This window comes from Branchiostoma floridae, chromosome 4 (genome assembly GCF_000003815.2).
Source record: "Branchiostoma floridae strain S238N-H82 chromosome 4, Bfl_VNyyK, whole genome shotgun sequence".
NCBI lineage: Eukaryota > Metazoa > Chordata > Leptocardii > Amphioxiformes > Branchiostomatidae > Branchiostoma > Branchiostoma floridae.
The window spans coordinates 30,372,110-30,389,797 of NC_049982.1; the positions used below are offsets into that span (position 1 = coordinate 30,372,110).

The 17,688-nt window shown below is 41.9% G+C and overlaps 4 protein-coding genes across 7 annotated transcripts in view; all 4 read left to right on the forward strand.

The window, feature by feature from the left end:
- Positions 1–10,295, forward strand: part of LOC118414851 — a 28,769-nt gene extending 18,474 nt beyond the window's left edge. For 3 of the 4 annotated variants that reach the window (XM_035819117.1, XM_035819118.1, XM_035819119.1), the window contains exons 2-4: positions 201–378; positions 822–983; positions 1,821–2,248. In XM_035819117.1, coding sequence (XP_035675010.1) covers positions 241–378; positions 822–983; positions 1,821–1,967 — 447 coding nt within the window. In that variant the 5' untranslated portion in view covers positions 201–240 and the 3' untranslated portion in view covers positions 1,968–2,248. Of the gene's footprint in view, positions 1–200; positions 379–821; positions 984–1,820; positions 2,249–8,730; positions 8,893–9,725 lie in introns of those variants that run through there. The other variant, XM_035819121.1, reaches the window with a different exon arrangement.
- LOC118414804 overlaps positions 1–17,688 on the forward strand; it is a 1,072,569-nt gene that overhangs the window by 602,179 nt on the left and 452,702 nt on the right. The gene's annotated exons all lie outside the window — the stretch shown is intronic.
- Positions 2,646–6,075, forward strand: LOC118414858. Its single transcript, XM_035819131.1, has 4 exons — positions 2,646–2,787; positions 3,190–3,367; positions 3,999–4,160; positions 5,234–6,075. Exons 2-4 carry the CDS (start codon positions 3,230–3,232, stop codon positions 5,354–5,356), a joined length of 423 nt encoding a protein of 140 aa, XP_035675024.1. The 5' UTR covers positions 2,646–2,787; positions 3,190–3,229; the 3' UTR covers positions 5,357–6,075.
- The window catches only part of LOC118413758, a 6,051-nt gene continuing 1,253 nt past the window's right edge, over positions 12,891–17,688 (forward strand). Inside the window, exons 1-4 of the mRNA XM_035817290.1 lie at positions 12,891–12,935; positions 13,330–13,456; positions 13,568–13,729; positions 17,598–17,686. Of these exons, the coding sequence (XP_035673183.1) occupies positions 13,370–13,456; positions 13,568–13,729; positions 17,598–17,686 (338 nt within the window). The 5' untranslated portion in view covers positions 12,891–12,935; positions 13,330–13,369. The remainder of the gene's footprint in view (positions 12,936–13,329; positions 13,457–13,567; positions 13,730–17,597; positions 17,687–17,688) is intronic.

Here is a 17,688-nt window from a genome sequence, read left to right on the forward strand (position 1 = left end):
TCGAAAAACACTCAAATTTCTTTCACTTCAGAATAATCTTACATAGTTTAGCTTTAAAGCAACGGCCATCCAATTCATTTATCCTAGTGCTCAAGACATTCTTGAGAAGGTTTCAAAAACACCTTGTATTTTTTGTCTAATGTGATGTCTCTGAGTCACCAACCAGTTTGGGAAACTGTATGTTGCCTCTTTGCACATAGCGCAAACTTCTAGAGAGGACCATTGTGAACCTCTTTCACCATGGGCAAGCTGACGGTCGAGGCTACAGGAAAGACAAGCCCAGTGGACCCGCCTCCCTATCCCTTGGAGCCCCTCCCAACTAAGCCTGGTCTCCAGACTAACATCGTGGTACCAGAGGAGGTGCCTGGTCATCCATCGGTCAGTACTAAGGATTTTCAATTCGCTTGTTGCGTACTGGTAGAGCGATCGGTTCGGAATCTGGAGGTCATGAGTTCGATGCCCGCCGTTCCCCCGACATTATGCCCTTGGGAAAGACACTTTACACGTCCTTCCACACTTAACCCAGGTGTACAAATGGGTACCTGACTTCGGTTGGGAAGGTAGAAGAAAAAGACGAAATTGCTGCGCGCGGATGCCATCTATATAACCGATATTTTCTCACTTTAATTTTACAAAGTTTATGTTGTCTACTTTGAAAATTTGCCCTCTGAATTTTTACCCATCTTATTGCCCTTTCTCATACTTTTTGAAGTCTGCAGAGGATGTCATCCATAACATTTACTTGTTGTAATCTAGTTATAATAGAATCCTGATATTCCTACTTGCCCGCATTAGTCAACATGACCTTATGTCATCTACAGGCTCGCCCAAGACGGTGCCCGAAGAAGTGCGGGACCATCGCCCTGGTTACCGTCTGTGTGGTGCTGGTGGTGGCGCTGGTCATCCTCGGGGTCAAGCTGGCCAAGAAACATAAGATGGCCGGGAAACATGGTTGCAGGGACCGTGGAGAGGAAGAACACATGGTGAGGAAATATTTAACTTTATGCTTTCCCCGACAGGGAAAACATATTGTTTTTGCTGGTGTATTAACATGACATTGTGTTCTTCTTTTCTGTCATGAACCGACCAGAGCTTAAAACTGCAGCAGCTACAAAAGGCTACAGGGAAAACATTCTACATATTCGCGAAAACGTTACTATCTAGTTTTTAGTTCACAGTTAGTTTCAACAGGCATGTCAAGAAAGTATCTTTTAGAGTGAAGATGCATCCGTGTTAGCAGAAGTCATTCTAAATTGAAGTTGAACGGCAATTTTCAACACAAAACTTGAACTTATTGGTTAATTGCCCAACTCCAATTTTGTCAAGGAATGAGCAATTCAATACAATGCAGATCAAGCACGTGTCTAGGTGAGAAGTGGATCATTAGTTGCAGAAAGTTTATGGCGCCCCGGTCCATGTTTAGAGTGCGTCACTCATTCACTGACAAAGACTCGAGTTAAACAATTGTGCAGTCGAAAATTTAGGCACGTCCAAAGTTTTGTAGTTAAAAACTTACAGTTCAACTAGTTAACTTTGCTTTTAAAGTTTTGCAATGAAAAGTTGCTGAAAAGCATGCTGAAATCTGCATGGATTGCAGAAAAACAGTTCACAATGACGATGAATAATCATACACAGAAATACATAACTGTTGCCAATTTCCAGTATATGCTTTCCGTCTAGATAGATTTCAGAGACTGGCTTTATCAAACGCGTTTTGTTTTCTTATGTCTCAGGAACATTCACCTTTGACATGTTACCCACAATGCACTTTGCTGCGCATGCGTACTTAAAACCACGAACCTCCTTATTTTTTATGATAGGGGGACGATGACTGCGAAGAGATGGAGGACATGGATGAGATGGACGAGGAAGGAGAGCAGTCGGAGGGGTCAGACGGACATGGTGGCGAGCAGAATCCTAATAGTCGTTGGTGCCCTTTTGGGGGCGGAGCTAGTAACGGTTGTTAAGACCTTTTGGAGATCCCCAGCAAAGTGGCTGTTGGCTACAATAGCAACACATAGCTACCAATTTTGACCCAAATTTTCACACACTTTGTCCCCTCCCCACCTAGTATGAAAAGTTTGCATGGGGTTCCGAGAGCTGCTACCTAGCTGGCACCATGTACCATGTTGAATCGTTACCACTATGAAAAATGGAGTTTTTGGCGACGCCTCAGAGGCTAGCCTTATATTATAGTGTGCGACCGTTTGTACATCCTTCCTTTTGCATCAATAAAATGTAAAGATTATCTTGTTGTTCCTTTTCTGGGCATGCCTTAGTCACGATTTTAGTCCCTGTCCTTGTCTAACTATTCAAGTGGACGAAACACTTATCTCAGCACATCTGGTTCAAATACCCTAATCGCGCCAGGATGGAAAAGTAGCGTCGGTGGCACCGTTTATGAGAGATATTACATGACACCATATTTCTGTACGTAAAAGAACTTCATATACCGGAAAGACTAGGGGTGACCTGGTGTACTTCGCCAAAACATGAACCGTAATTAAGCCGAATTGCCCTAATTGTACAGGAAAAAGTGTCATGATTCCGTCCTCTGTCATAATCTTTACCCTTACCTTACATTATACAATTATGTGATACCCATGATACAGGCTCAGCGTTACATACACCGACAGCTTTTCATCCATTGAACAAAAGAAAGGTCAATGTCAATCTGACCTTTTGGGATGGACCAATCCGCTTGGAGACTTAGATTTCATCTAGAACCCCCGTGGCCGATTGCGCAGTTAGAAATTCACTGGGAGCTCGAGCAGGGTGCCGAAAAAGGTAATGCTACTATTTCTAATCTTAAAGGTATACGATGTAACATTTGGCTTCATGTTAGAAACACCACCATAAACTAGACTCTCCTGGTTGTAAACAAAAACTTTCTAGCCACCATTACGCTTCTTAGGGTTTGTGGTAATCAGTTAATCACACTTCAGGTTGGCTACATGGGAGAACAATCAAGATCTTCTTCTTCAAAAAACACTCAATTTTCTTTCACTTCAGAATAATCTTACATCGTTTAGCTTTAAAGCAACGGCCATCCAATTCATTTTATCCTAGTGCTCAAGTCATTCTTGAGAATACCTTGAGAATACCTTGTATTTTTTGTTTAATGTGATGTCATTGAGTCACCTACGAGTTTGGGAAACTGTTTGGATTATTATATCTCTTTGCACATAGCGCAAACTTCTAGAGAGGACCATCGTGAACCTCTTTCTCAATGGGCAAGCTGACGGTCGAGGCTTCTGGAAAGACAAGCCCAGAAGACCCGCCTCCTCATCCTTTGGAGCCACTCCCAACTAAGCCTGGTCTCCAGACTAACATCGTGGTACCAGAGGCGGTCCCCGGGCATCCACGAGTCAGTACTACGGATTGAAAATTCTTGTATCAAGCTTTGACAGTGAAGTAACAGCTAGTAGATAGCTAATAATAGAGTCTTTTCTTCTTTCACATCTTCTTCCTTGACCTTGGAATTGACTTTGGCGTTATATGACATTAGATTAGATTTTTTTTGCAATCCTTGGCGGCTCATTCTACAACTTAAGCTTTGTACGTATACAGTATGGTTGAAAAATTCTTTTTCATATGCCTGAAAATTGATGCACGTGCGTGCGTTCATTTTAGCCACTATTCTGAAACCCTTAAATGTTTAAATCCCTGGTCAATCAGAATCTTATACTTGCCAGAGGATCTGCTCTCCAGGGTAAAGGGGCACATGGTCAGGGCATGGGGCCACAGCGTCCTTGTAATAAAACATTTCAGTCTTCGTACAGGCTAACATACTTGCAATAAAAACATCTCAGTCTTAGAACAGGTGAACATACTAACCAAGCCTGGGAAAGAATGGACTGGATGTTTAGTCTTGTGTTTTAGCAGCATTTTTTGCTTGATTTTCATATTTTGTCACCCTCACACGTTAGTCTTGGGGTCTCCAAGCCAGAGGATGTCATGTATAAAATCAAAACATTGTGGCCTTATGTCCTCTAAAGGCTCACCCCAGACGATGCCCAAAGAAGTGCGGTACCATCGCCCTGGTTACCGTCTGTGTGGTGCTGGTGGTGGCGCTGGTCATCCTCGGGGTCAAGCTGGCCAAGAAACATAAGATGGCCGGAAAACATGGTTGCAGAGACCGTGGAGAGGAAGGACACATGGTAAGAAAATATTTGCTTTTATGCTTTTCCCGACAGGGAAACATATCGTTGTTTTTGCTGGTGTGTTCTTCTTCTCTCTCATTCTTCTTGTTTTTTTATGTTAAGTTTATCCTTTCCCCGACAGGGAACCCTATTCTTTTGCTGGTCTGTTCTTCGTCTTTCCTTTACTTCCCTCATGAACCAATCAGAGCTTAGAAATGCCGAGAACCAATCAGAGCGTAGAACTGCACCATCATAATAGCTGTATGAATATGAGTTATTTACAACTTTGCGATAGAAAAAAGCATGTATGTGGCTTTTTTTTGTTTCTGGTCACACACAATACTTAAGGACGAGCCTAATTAAATAGTGTAGCGTTCTAGTAGCTTGGCAAAAGGCTACATGGAAGGCATACTGCATTTTCGCGAAAATGTTGCCTTTCTAGTATACATGTTAGTTCAACAAGCATGTCATAAGGAAAGTATCTTGACGTTTAGACTGGAAGTCCTCTGTGCTAGTAGAAGTCATTCTGAATTAAAGTTGAACGGAAATTTCTAATACAAAAATTTGAGCTTACGACTTGACCTTCCAACTCCAGTCTTTGTCAAGGAATGAGCAATCTAAGGTGAGAAGATGATCTTTGGTTGCAAAAGTTTATGGCGCCCCCCGTCTCTTTTATGGCGGGTTGCTCCTTCCTTGACAAAGACTGGCCTTGGACAGTCGAAAATTTGGGCACTTCGAATTTTGGAGTTAAAAATTACTGTTCCACTAGTAAATTTGCTTCAAAACTTTGAAGTTCTACAATGACAATAGATAGCTTTGCTGCCAAGCTTAAGCTCGGTGAAATCTGTAAACAAGATTCCTTAATTGCAGACAAAGCAGATGATATTTACAATAAATAATAATACACAGATTCACCAAACACATGACGTTTGCCAAATTGACAGTACATGTTTGCCGTCTATTATGTTTAAGATTTTTCAAACATGTTTTGTTTATGTCACAGGGGCTTTCACTATTGACATGTTACCCATAGTGCACTTCGATGCGCATGCGTACTTAAAACCACGAACCTCTTTATTTTTTTATGATAGGGGGATGATGACTGCGAAGAGATGGAGGACATCGATGAGATGGGCGACGAGGGACCGCAGTCGGATGAGCAGGACGGAGATCGCGTCAATAGTCGCTGGTGTATTGACAAAACCTGCCCTTGAATCGTTACCTCCCTTAAAATGGTGGTATTGTTTTTGATGTGTCTGTGTTTTTATGTTTGTCCTTCCAGATACTTGTGGCCAGCATAACTTAACAACATCTGGCTGGATTGTAATAATGATTGGTATGTGGGAGGGTATGGGGAAGATGAATATTAAAGTCGATTATTAGCCTCCTTGCGGTTGTCCTAGTTGCTGCAGCAGTACCTCAAATTTTGTAATTTTCGTTCAGGACAAGCTATGGTTTTGATTTTTGGGTGGCAGTCAGCATTTGACGTCCAATTGATTTTGCTCTAAAAAGCTTAGAAGAGTTGTTTTGTGTATATAAAACTGATTTGTAGACTTTTCGGATCAATGCACGAGTGAAAACATGATGTTAACATTTCTATGGTATCTATATCGAGAGTGACTTAATATTTCGTACATTAATCATACATTACATATATGTGAGTATATCTATTTGGAGCATTTTCACATTAAATCGTTCACCAATGATTTGATTGTACGGCGTACGCTTATAGAATTACTGTAGAGAAATGAGTTATGCTATAATGTTTACAAAAATATCCCCACTATCTTGTTTGTCTTGTTAGAATAAAATGTTTCGCAAGTACGTAGGTACGCATGAGCAGCAAAATGCATCATGTGTAATATCTCAAAAGTAAAGGCCCCTAACTTGTGAACAGTTTTTTGTCTCACCCGCTGTCTCGATTTTCCTAACAATGTCCAGACGTAATTCAATTTTATCCCAGGCACCTTAACCTGTGACTTATTACCCACAAAGCATTTCGCTGCGCATGCGTACTAATTGTCGAACTATGAGTGTTTGTGTTTCATGGTGATTGCCGATGAATGTACATCCTTAGTTTTGCAACTATAAAATGGAAAATGATCTTGTTGTTTCTTTCCTGGACATGCCTTTGTTACGATATTAGCCCTTGTCCTCATTTTAGCAATGATTCTAGCCGACAGAAAACTAGCTTATCGGCACATCTGGTTCAAATTCCGTGGAGCCCGGCTTCGCGCCAGGGTCTGGACGCGACTAGGGGAAAAGAGTCGCATTGTCCTCTAGGATGGGGAAGTGAAGCCGGTGGTCCCGTGTATAAGGAGCTCATATGACGCCGACCTTCTGCACGTAAAAGAATCCAACACACATATCGAGAAGAGTAGGGGTGACCCGGTACCGGTGTGTTTGGCCCAAAACGCAAGCCATATAGTAAAGCCAACTAACACCTTGCACAAGAAAAAGTGCCATGCCTCGTCTTCTGTCTGAGGTGGCAATATATACATTCACCTTAGAATCACGTGATGATACGGGTTTTTGACACGGATTTTGTTACATACAACAACAGCTTTTCAGCCATTGGACAAAGAAAGGTCAGTGTCAATCTGACCTTCTGAGGATGGACCAATCAGATTGGAGAGTTAGATTTCATCCAGAACCCCCCGTAGCCGATTGCACAGTTGAAAATTCACTAGGAGCTCGGGCAGACTGCGGAGAAAAGGTAATACTACTAGATTTAATCTTAAAGGTATACTATGTAACATTTTGGCCCCTAGTTAGAAACACCATTATGAACTAGGCTCTCCTGGTTGTAAATATCAACTTCCTGGCCTCCAGTAGGCCAGGAAGCTGTTGGGAAAAGGAAATCAGTTAATCACACTCCAGAATGACTACAGGGGGGAACAATCAAGAATCATCTTCTTCTTCGAAACACTCCTTTTTTTTTACTTCGATCTTACATAGTACAGCTTTAAAGCAACGGCTATAACATGCCTATTGAGCTTCCATGAGGTATGCACACTTCAAATATCCTTAGGCTAGTGCTCAAGAAAGTCTTGAGAAGGTCTCAAAAACACCTTGTATTTTTTTGTGCAATGCGAGTGTCTTTAAGTCACCAGTTTTCTACTTCTTCTTCTGTGTAAAGCCCACATTCTTCATGTAGAATGTTTTGGCTTTGGCTTGGCTTTGGAACATGTTTGGATTTTTTGTTTCTTTGCAAACTTCTAGAGAAGACTAGTGTAAACCTCTTTCACCATGGGCAAGCTGACGGTCGGGGCTACTGGAAAGACAAGCCCAGAGGACCCGCCACCCTATCCTTTGAAGCCACTCCCAACTAAGCCTGTTCTCCAGACTAACATCGTGGTGCCAGAAGCAGAGCCTGGGCAACCACCGGTAAGTACTGAAGGCGCACTCTCACTGCACCTGCGTCATGCTTGCGTCACTGCGGGATTCGTTCACTGCGTCACTGTTTTCTTATTTTCTCCGTTATTTTTGTAATTTAGATATTGCGTAGTACGTAACAGAATGACTTAGAAGATGACAAAATACTCAAAAAGTAAGAAAATTCGTTCTTTATCTCTGAAATGCATTGAGTATCTTTGACCCCGTAGTGACGCAAGCGTGACGCAAGTGCAGTGAGAGTGCACCTTAAGGATTTAAAATTCTTGGTGTTGTGTGTGGCGTAACTGGTAGAGCGTTCGGCTCGAAATCTAGAGGTCCCGAGTTCGATACCCAACGTGCCCCCTTCGTTGTGCCCTTGGGAAAGACACTTTACACGACCTTTCTCACTTCACCCAGGTGTAAAAAATGGGTACCTGACGTCGGTCGGGCAGGTAGAAGAAAAAGACTACCCTTTTTCTTCAGTATTTACTGTGGCATTGTTAATATAACAGTTAAGTTACTAACTTGAGTGCAGTGCCACATTGTCCTCGTCTGTCGAAAAGCAACTAGCAAAAAATTGTCGTATTAAGCTTTGACAGTGGAGTAACAGTTAGTAGATAGCTAATAATACAGTCTTTATTTTTGTTCTTTCACATCTTCTTCTTTGACCTTGGAATTGACTTTTGCATTCTATGACGTTAGTACCCGTTTCCCGATGTTTTTTGCCATCTATGGCGACTCATTCTACATCTTGTCGAGCTTTGTACGATGTACAGTATGGTTGAAAACTTCTTTCTTATGTAGCCGAAAATTGATGCACGTGCGCGCGTTGATTTTAGCCACTATTCTTAAAAATATGTGGCCACATGTGACCCAATAGCATCCCTGGTCAATCAGAATTTTATACTTGCCGGAGGACCTGCTCTCCAGGGTAAAGAGGCACATGGTCAGGGCATGGGGCCACAGCGTCCTTGTAATAAAACATTTCAGTCTTCGTACAGGTTAACATACTTGCAATAAAAACATCTCAGTCTTAGAACAGGTGAACATACAAACCAAGCCTGGGAAAGAATGGACTGGATGTTTAGTCTTGTGGTTTAGCAGCATTTTCTTGCTGGTTCTTTATATATAATTTGCGCATTAGTCTTGAGGTCTCCAGGCCAGAGGATGTCATGTATAGAATTAAGACAGTGTGGCCTTATGTCCTCTATAGGCTCGCCCCAGACGGTGCCCAAAGAAGTGCGGGACCATCGCCCTTGTTACCGTCTGTGTGGTGCTGGTGGTGGCGGTGGTCATGCTGGGCGTCAAGCTGGGCAAGAAACATATGATGGCTGGGAAACATGGCTGTAGGGACAGTGGAGAGGAAGGCCACATGGTATGGAAATACTTGTTTTTATGCTTTTCATGACAGGGAAAACATGTTGTTTTTGCTGGTGTGCTCTTCATCTTTTTCTTTCTCACTTTTCTTCTTAACTATCTTTATACTTTCCCGACAGGGAAAACATAACATTTTTACTGGTGTGTTCTTCTACTTCTTCTTTCTCATTCTTCTTCTTCTGTCATGAACCAATCAAAGCTTGAAACTGTCGTGAACCAATCAGAGCTTAGAACTGCAGCAGCACATTAGCTGTATAAATATGAACATTTACAGCTTTGCGACAGCAAAAACCTGTATTTGGCGACTTTTTTTCTACACGCACACAATACTATAGGGCAAGCCTAGTGGTACAGTATTGTGTGCGAGTAGCTTGAAAAAAGGCTACGGGGAAAACATTCTGCATTTTCGCGAAAATGTTGCCTTTCTAGTTCACAGTTTGACATTCGAAAATTTGTTTGCGACCAACTTTCGAAATATAAATTGTAGTTCAGCTTTTTTCAGAATGTTTTATTGGAAAACTGAAATAAATAGATTTGCTGCAAAGACCGGTGACATCCGTAAGCAAGCTGTAGGTTGTACCCTAAACTCAAACATAATTGTTTGTTGTATTTCTAAAGTGCACCCTACTTTAATTCTTTTAATCCTGTGGCCCTAAGTAACAGTAGAAATCCCCATGCATAGGTCGACGGTATTCTACTACCATAAATACATGTATTGTGTTCTATGACCTCTCCTCTCAGAGACCTTCGCCTTGAAAATATTACTCACAGTGCACTTCGCTGCGCTTGCTTTCTTAAAACCACGAACCTGCTTATTTTTTGTTATGATAGGGTGATGACGACTGCGAAGAGATGGACGACATGGAAGAGATGGGCGATGAGGGACCGGAGTCAGATGAGCAAGACGAAGATGGCTACGGGCAGAATCCTAATAGTCGCTGGTGCCATCAAGGAACTGGTCACACTTGTTAAGACCTTTTGGAGATCCCAGCAAAGGGGGGGGTGGCTACCCTAGCAACACATAGCAACCACCGTTGACCCCAATTTTGACACATTTACCGCATTGTTCGCTAATTGCCCCCTCCCCACCTAGTGTGAAAACTTTGCATGGAGGTGCCGAGATCTAGAGTTGCTGGCTCGTTCTCATTTTAATGTCGAAATGCTGTCGCCTGACTTTACGCCTTGATATGGAGCAAATTATTGACAATATCACTGGTTCCTTCATTTTTCCACAACACCTGTAATGTTTTACAAAAGATGCACAGCAACATTCGTATTGGTTAATGGCTTAGAGGATTATTATAGCCATGGTCGGGATTTCACCGTCTAAAAATGGCTGTCGCCTGAGAAGAAACGAAGAATTCAAATAGTAGCCAAAAATGTAACAATTCAGTTCCCAAAATGATTGCTCGATAGGTGAAACCAGCTGACTAGGCCCTCTGACCGAACACGTCAGATCGCTACTGTCACTGATCTTCGAGGCTGTGTGAGGTGGTTTATGCCTGTCGCCAGATTCTGTAACAAACGTTACCACCACGAGTACGATGGTTGCCACGGTTTTATTATCCACGTATAAGATTAGAAATGACCGTTTTTGTGACGCTGTACAGTTTTGTGGCTTTCTAAAGAAACAAGAAAGGGTTGTTGACTGGCATTTGTATCCCACCTTGCTTAACAAAATGTTGTACAGAAATGACTGTAACAAACGTTAACGTTACAATTGTTCGATGCTGTCTAAGCTTTCTATTTGACCTGGTGTAAAAAGCTGCCCACTTTCTAAATGTTCCAAGGGACGTCCACTTATACCTAAATGATGTAGTCAATAAGGTGAGTCCTTTCGAAGAAAACAGGGTAAAGTCTACTGCTGTAACAAACGTTACCGGTAACGTTTGTTACATGCCCTGTAATGCATTACCAATGGGACCGAAAATAATAAGTTTCCATTTTTTGGCTATGGTTTAAAGAGGAATTTTCCTAAACAACCACGTAGTTTTCACTGAAAATAAAGCCGATTTATTTTCGACAAAAAAAATGCCATTTTCGACATTTCAATGAGAACGAGTGTGCTACCTGGTACCATGTTGAATCGTTACCTCCATGAATAATGGAGTTTTTTTTTTGTTGTTGTTGTGTTTGTGTGTACAGACGCTAGTTATCAGCATAACTTACGAATGTCTGATTGGTTTGCGATAATATCTGGATAGTATGTGGGCAGATGTCGGCAAGATAAATGTCAAGGTCGTTTATGGGCCCCCTTGCGGTTTTCCTACATGCTGCAGCAGAAGCTCCAGTTTTGTATTTTTCGTCCAGGACATGCTATGGTTTTGATTTTTCGGTAGCAGACAACTTTTAATGTCCAGTTGACATTGCTGTAAAAAGCTCAGAAGAGTTGTTGTGTGAATAGAAAACTGATTTTGTAGATTTCTTCGTTCAATGTAAGAGCCAAAACACGGATGTAAACATTTATATGGTACCTATGTGAAGAGTGACTTAGTGTTTCGTACATTAATCATACATCATATGTATGTATGTATATCTAGTTGGAGTATTTTCACATTGAAGGTTGCACCAATTAGTTAATTGTACGGCGTAAGTTTCTGATATTACTTGTCGAGAAATGAGTTATGCTATGAAGTTTACAAAAATATCCCCACTATAGTTTGTCTCATTAGGATAAGGAATTGTGGGTAATATATCAAAGGTAATGGCCCCTGAGTTGTAAACAGTTTTTGTATCACCCGCTGTCTCGATTCTCCTAACAACGTCCAGGCGTAATTCATTTATGTCCCAGGGATCTCCAACTGTTATATATTAACCATAATGCATTCCGCTATGCATGCGTACTAGGAGTTGAACAAAGAGTTGTTTGTGTTTCACGGTGATTGCCGATGAATGTACATCCTCCCTTTTGCAACAATAAAATGTAAAGATTATCTTGTTGTTTCTTTTCTGGACATGCTTTAGTCACGATTTTAGTCCATGTCCTTGTCCTATTTATTCAAGTGGACGAAACACTAGTATCTCAGCACATCTGGTTCAAATACCCTAGTCGTGCCAGGGTCTGGACGCGACTAGGGTAAAAGAGTTGCATTGTCTTTCCGGATGGAAAAGTAGCGTCGGTGGCACCGTTTATGAGAGATCTTACATGACACCATATTTCTGTACGTAAAAGAACTTCATATACCGGAAAGACTAGGGGTGACCTGGTGTACTTCGCCAAAACACGAACCGTAATTAAAACAGTTTTTTTTATCACCCACTGTCTTGATTCTCCTAACATTGTCCAGACGTAATTCAGTTCTGTCCCAGAGACCCCACATGTGACATATTACCCGCAATGCAGTTCGCTGTGAATGTGTACTAAGAGTTGTTTGTGTTTCACGGTGATTGCCGATGAATGTACATTCTTAGTTTTGTAACAATAAAATTGGAAATGATCTTGTTTCTTTCCTGGACATACCTTTGTCATGATACTATCCCTTGTCCTCGTTTTAGCTATTGTAGCGGACGAAAAACTAGCTTCTCGGCACATCTGGTTCAAGTACCCTAAAGGCTTGAACCCGAGTTCACGCCCGGGTCTGGACACGGGGAAAAGAATCGCATTGTCCTTTAGGACGGGGAGTAAAGCCGGTGGTCAAGTGTATACGAGAGGGATCATATGGCGCCAACATTCTGCATGTACAAGAACTCAGTACACCGGAAAGAGTATGTAGGGGTGACTTATTGTACTTTGCTAAAACACGAACCGTAATAAAGCCGCATTGTGCTACTGGCACAAGAAAAAGCGCCATACTTCGTCCTCTGTCTGAGGTCACAATCTTTACCCTCACCTTACACAATACAATCACGTGATACCCATGATACAAGCTCAACGTTACATACACCGACAGCTTTTCATCCATTGAACAAAAGAAAGGTCAATGTCATTCTGACCTTTTGGGATGGACCAATCCGCTTGGAGACTTAGATTTCATCTAGAACCCCTGTGGCCAATTGCGCAGGTAGAAATTCACTGGGAGCTCGAGCAGGGTGCAGAAAAAGGTAATGCTACTATTTCTAATCTTAAAGGTACACGATGTAACATTTGGCTTCACGTTAAAAACACCACCATAAACTAGACTCTCCTGGTTGTAAACAAAAAACTTTCTAGCCACAATTAGGCTTCTTAGGATTTGTGGTAATCAGTTAATCACACTTCAGGTTGGCTACATGGGAGAACAATCAAGATCTTCTTCTTCGAAAACACTCAGTTTTCTTTCACTTCAGAATAATCTTACATAGTTTAGCTTTACAGCAACGGCCATCCGATTCACTTATCCTAGTGCTCAAGACATTCTTGAGAAGGTTTCGAAAACACCTTGTATTTTTTGTCTAATGTGATGTCTTTGAGTCACCAACCAGTTTGGGAAACTGTATTTCGTCTCTTTGCACATAGCGCAAACTTCTAGAGAGGACCATTGTGAACCTCTTTCACCATGGGCAAGCTGACGGTCGAGGCTACTGGAAAGCCTGGTCTCCAGACTAACATCGTGGTACCTGAGTCGGTGCCTGGGCAACCAACGGTCAGTACTACGGATTTAAAATTGTTGTATCAAGCTTTGATAGTTGAGTAACAGCTTTTCTTACAGCACTTGTTTGTTTGAAATATAATCATGGCGTTATGTCATCTACAGGCTCGCCCCAGACGATGCCCGAAGAAGTGCGGTACCATCGCCCTGGTTACCGTCTGTGTGGTGCTGGTGGTGGCGCTGGTCATCCTCGGGGTCAAGCTGGCCAAGAAACATAAGATGGCCGGGAAACATGGCTGTAGGGACCGTGGAGAGGAAGGAAACATGGTAAGGAAATATTTATCTTTATGCTTTCCCCGACAGGGAAAACATATTGCTTTTGCTAGTGTATTAACATGTGTTCTTCTTTTTCTGTCATGAACCAACCAGAGCTTAGAACTGCAGCAGCTACAAAAGGCTACAGGGAAAACATTCTACATATTCGCGAAAACGTTGCTATCTAGTTTTTAGTTGACAGTTAGTTTCAACAGGCATGTCAAGAAAGTATCTTTTATAGTGAAGATGCATCCGTGTTAGCAGAAGTCATTCTAAATTGAAGTCACTTCGGAACGGCAATTTCCAACACAAAACTTGAACTTATTGTTTAATTGCCCAACTCCAATTTTTTTCAAGGAATGAGCAATTCAATACAATGCAGATCAAGCACGTGTCTAGGTGAGAAGTGGATCATTAGTCATCATCACTGACAAATACTCGAGTTAAACAATTGTGCAGTCGAAAAGTTAGGCACGTCCAAATTTTGTAGTTAAAAACTTACAGTTCAACTTGTTAACTTTGCTTTTAAAGTTTTGCAATGAAAAGTTGCTGAAAAGCATGCTGAAATCTGCATGGATTGCAGAAAAACAGTTCACAATGATGATGAATAATCATACACAGAAATACATAACTGTTGCCAATTTCCAGTACATGCTTTCCGTCTAGATAGATTTCAGAGACTGGCTTTATCAAACGCGTATTGTTTTATTATGTCTCAGGAACATTCACCTTTGACATGTTACCCACAATGCACTTTGCTGCGCATGCGTACTTAAAACCACGAACCTCCTTATTTTTTATGATAGGGGGATGATGACTGCGAAGAGAGGGAGGACATGGATGAGATGGACGAGGAGGGAGAGCAGTCGGAGGGATCAGACGGACATGGTGGCGAGCAGAATCCTAATAGTCGCTGGTGCCCTATTGGGGGCGGAGCTAGTAACGGTTGTTAAGACCTTTTGGAGATCCCCAGCAAAGTGGCTGTTGGCTACAATAGCAACACATAGCAACCAATTTTGACCCAAATTTTCACACACTTTGTCCCCTCCCCACCTAGTATGAAAAGTTTGCATGGGGGTGCCGAGAGCTGCTACCTACATGTAGCTGGCACCATGTACCATGTTGAATCGTTACCACTATGAAAAATGGAGTTTTTGGCGACGCCTCAGAGGCTAGCCTTATACTATAGTGTGCGACCGTTTGTACATCCTTCCTTTTGCATCAATAAAATGTAAAGATTATCTTGTTGTTTCTTTTCTGGGCATGCCTAAGTTACGATTTTAGTCCCTGTCCTTGTCTAACTATTCAAGCGGACGAAAAACTAGGATCTCAGCACATCTGGTTCAAATACCCTAATCGCGCCAGGATGGAAAAGTAGCGTCGGTGGCACAGTTTATGAGAGATCTTACATGGCACCATATTTCTGTACGTAAAAGAACTTCTGAATCATAAACCGGAAAGACTAGGGGTGACCTGGTTTACTTCACCAAAACACGAACCGTAATTAAGCCGCATTGCCCTAATTGCACAGGAAAAAGTGTCATGATTCCGTCCTCTGTCATAATCTTTACCCTTACGTTACAATAAACATTATACAATCCTGTGATACCCATGATACAAGCCCAACGTTACATACACCGACAGCTTTTCATCCATTGTACAAAAGAAAGGTCAATGCCATTCTGACCTTTTAGGGATGGACCAATCCTCTTGGAGAGTTAGATTTCATCCAGAACCCCCGTGGCCGATTGCGCAGTTAAAAATTCACTGGGAGCTCCAGCAGGGTGCCGAAAAAGGTAATGCTACTATTTCTAATCTTAAAGGTACACGATGTAACATTTGGCTTCATGTTAGAAACACCACCATAAACTAGACTCTCCTGGTTGTAAACAAAAACTTTCTAGCCACCATTAGACTTCTTAGGGTTTGTGGTAATCAGTTAATCACACTTCAGGTTGGCTACATGGGAGAACAATCAAGATCTTCTTGTTTGAAAAACACTCAATTTTCTTTCACTTCAGAATAATCTTACATAGTTTAGCTTTAAAGCAACTGCCATCCAATTCATTTATCCAAGTGCTCAAGACATTCTTGAGAAGGTTTCAAAAACACCTTGTACTTTTTGTTTACTGTGATGTCTTTGAGTCACCAACCAGTTTGGGAAACTGTCTGGATTATTTTATCTCTTTGCACATAGCGCAAACTTCTAGAGAGGACCATCGTGAACCTCTTTCTCAATGGGCAAGCTGACGGTCGAGGCTTCTGGAAAGACAAGCCCAGAAGACCCGCCTCCCTATCCTTTGGAGCCCCTCCCAACTAAGCCTGGTCTCCAGACTAACATCGTGGTACCAGAGGCGGTCCCCGGGCATCCACCGGTCAGTACTACGGATTGAAAATTCTTGTATCGAGCTTTGACAGTGAAGTAACAGCTAGTAGATAGCTAATAATAGAGTCTTTTCTTCTTTCACATCTTCTTCCTTGACCTTGGAATTGACTTTGGCGTTATATGACATTAGATTAGATTTTTTTGCAATCCTTGGCGGCTCATTCTACAACTTAAGCTTTGTACGTATACAGTATGGTTGAAAAATTCCTTTTTCATATGCCTGAAAATTGATGCACGTGCGTGCGTTCATTTTAGCCACTATTCTGAAACCCTTAAATGTTTAAATCCCTGGTCAATCAGAATCTTATACTTGCCAGAGGATCTGCTCTCCAGGGTAATGGGGCACATGGTCAGGGCATGGGGCAACAGCGTCCTTGTAATAAAACATTTCAGTCTTCGTACAGGCCAACTTACTTGCAATAAAAACATCTCAGTCTTAGAACAGGTGAACATACTAACCTAGCCTGGGAAAGAATGGACTGGATGTTTAGTCTTGTGGTTTAGCAGCATTTTTTGCTTGATTTTCATATTTTGTCACCCTCACGCGTTAGTCTTGGGGTCTCCAGGCCAGAGGATGTCATGTATAAAATCAAAACAGTGTGGCCTTATGTCCTCTAAAGGCTCACCCCAGACGATGCCCAAAGAAGTGCGGGACCATCACCCTGGTTACCGTCTGTGTGGTGCTGGTGGTGGCGCTGGTCATCCTAGGGGTCAAGCTGGCCAAGAAACATAAGATGGCCGGAAAACATGGTTGCAGAGACCGAGGAGAGGAAGGACACATGGTAAGAAAATATTTGTTTTCATGCTTTTCCCGACAGGGCAACATATCGTTGTTTTTGCTAGTGTGTTCTTCTTCTCTCTCATTCTTCTTGTTATTTATCTTAAGTTTATCCTTTCCCCGACAGGGAAACCCTATTCTTTTGCTGGTCTGTTCTTCGTCTTTCCTTTACTTCCCTCATGAACCAATCAGAGCTTAGAAATGCCGAGAACCAATCAGAGCGTAGAACTGCAACATCAGAATAGCTGTATGAATATGATTATTTACAGCCTTGCGATAGAAAAAAACATGTATGTGGTATTTTTGTTTCTGGTCACACACAATACTAAAAGACGAGCCTAATTAAATAGTGTAGCGTTCTAGTAGCTTGGCAAAAGGCTACATGGAAGGCATACTGCATTTTCGCGAAAATGTTGCCTTTCTAGTATACATGTTAGTTCAACAAGCATGTCATAAGGAAAGTATCTTGACGTTTAGACTGGAAGTTCTCTGTGCTAGTAGAAGTCATTCTGAATTAAAGTTGAACGGCAATTTCTAATACAAAAATTGAACTTACGACTTGATCGTCCAACTCCAATCTTTGTCAAGGAATGCGAGCAATCTAAGGTGAGGAGTGGATTATTAGTTCCAGAAAGTTTATGCCCACATATTACCCACTAGGCACTTCGCTGTTCATCCGTCCTTAAACTACGAAACTCCTTATTTTGTTATGATAGGGTGATGACGACTGTGAAGAGATGGAAGATATGGATGAGATGGGCGACGAGGGACCGCAATCAGATGAGCAAGACGGAGATGGCGACGAGC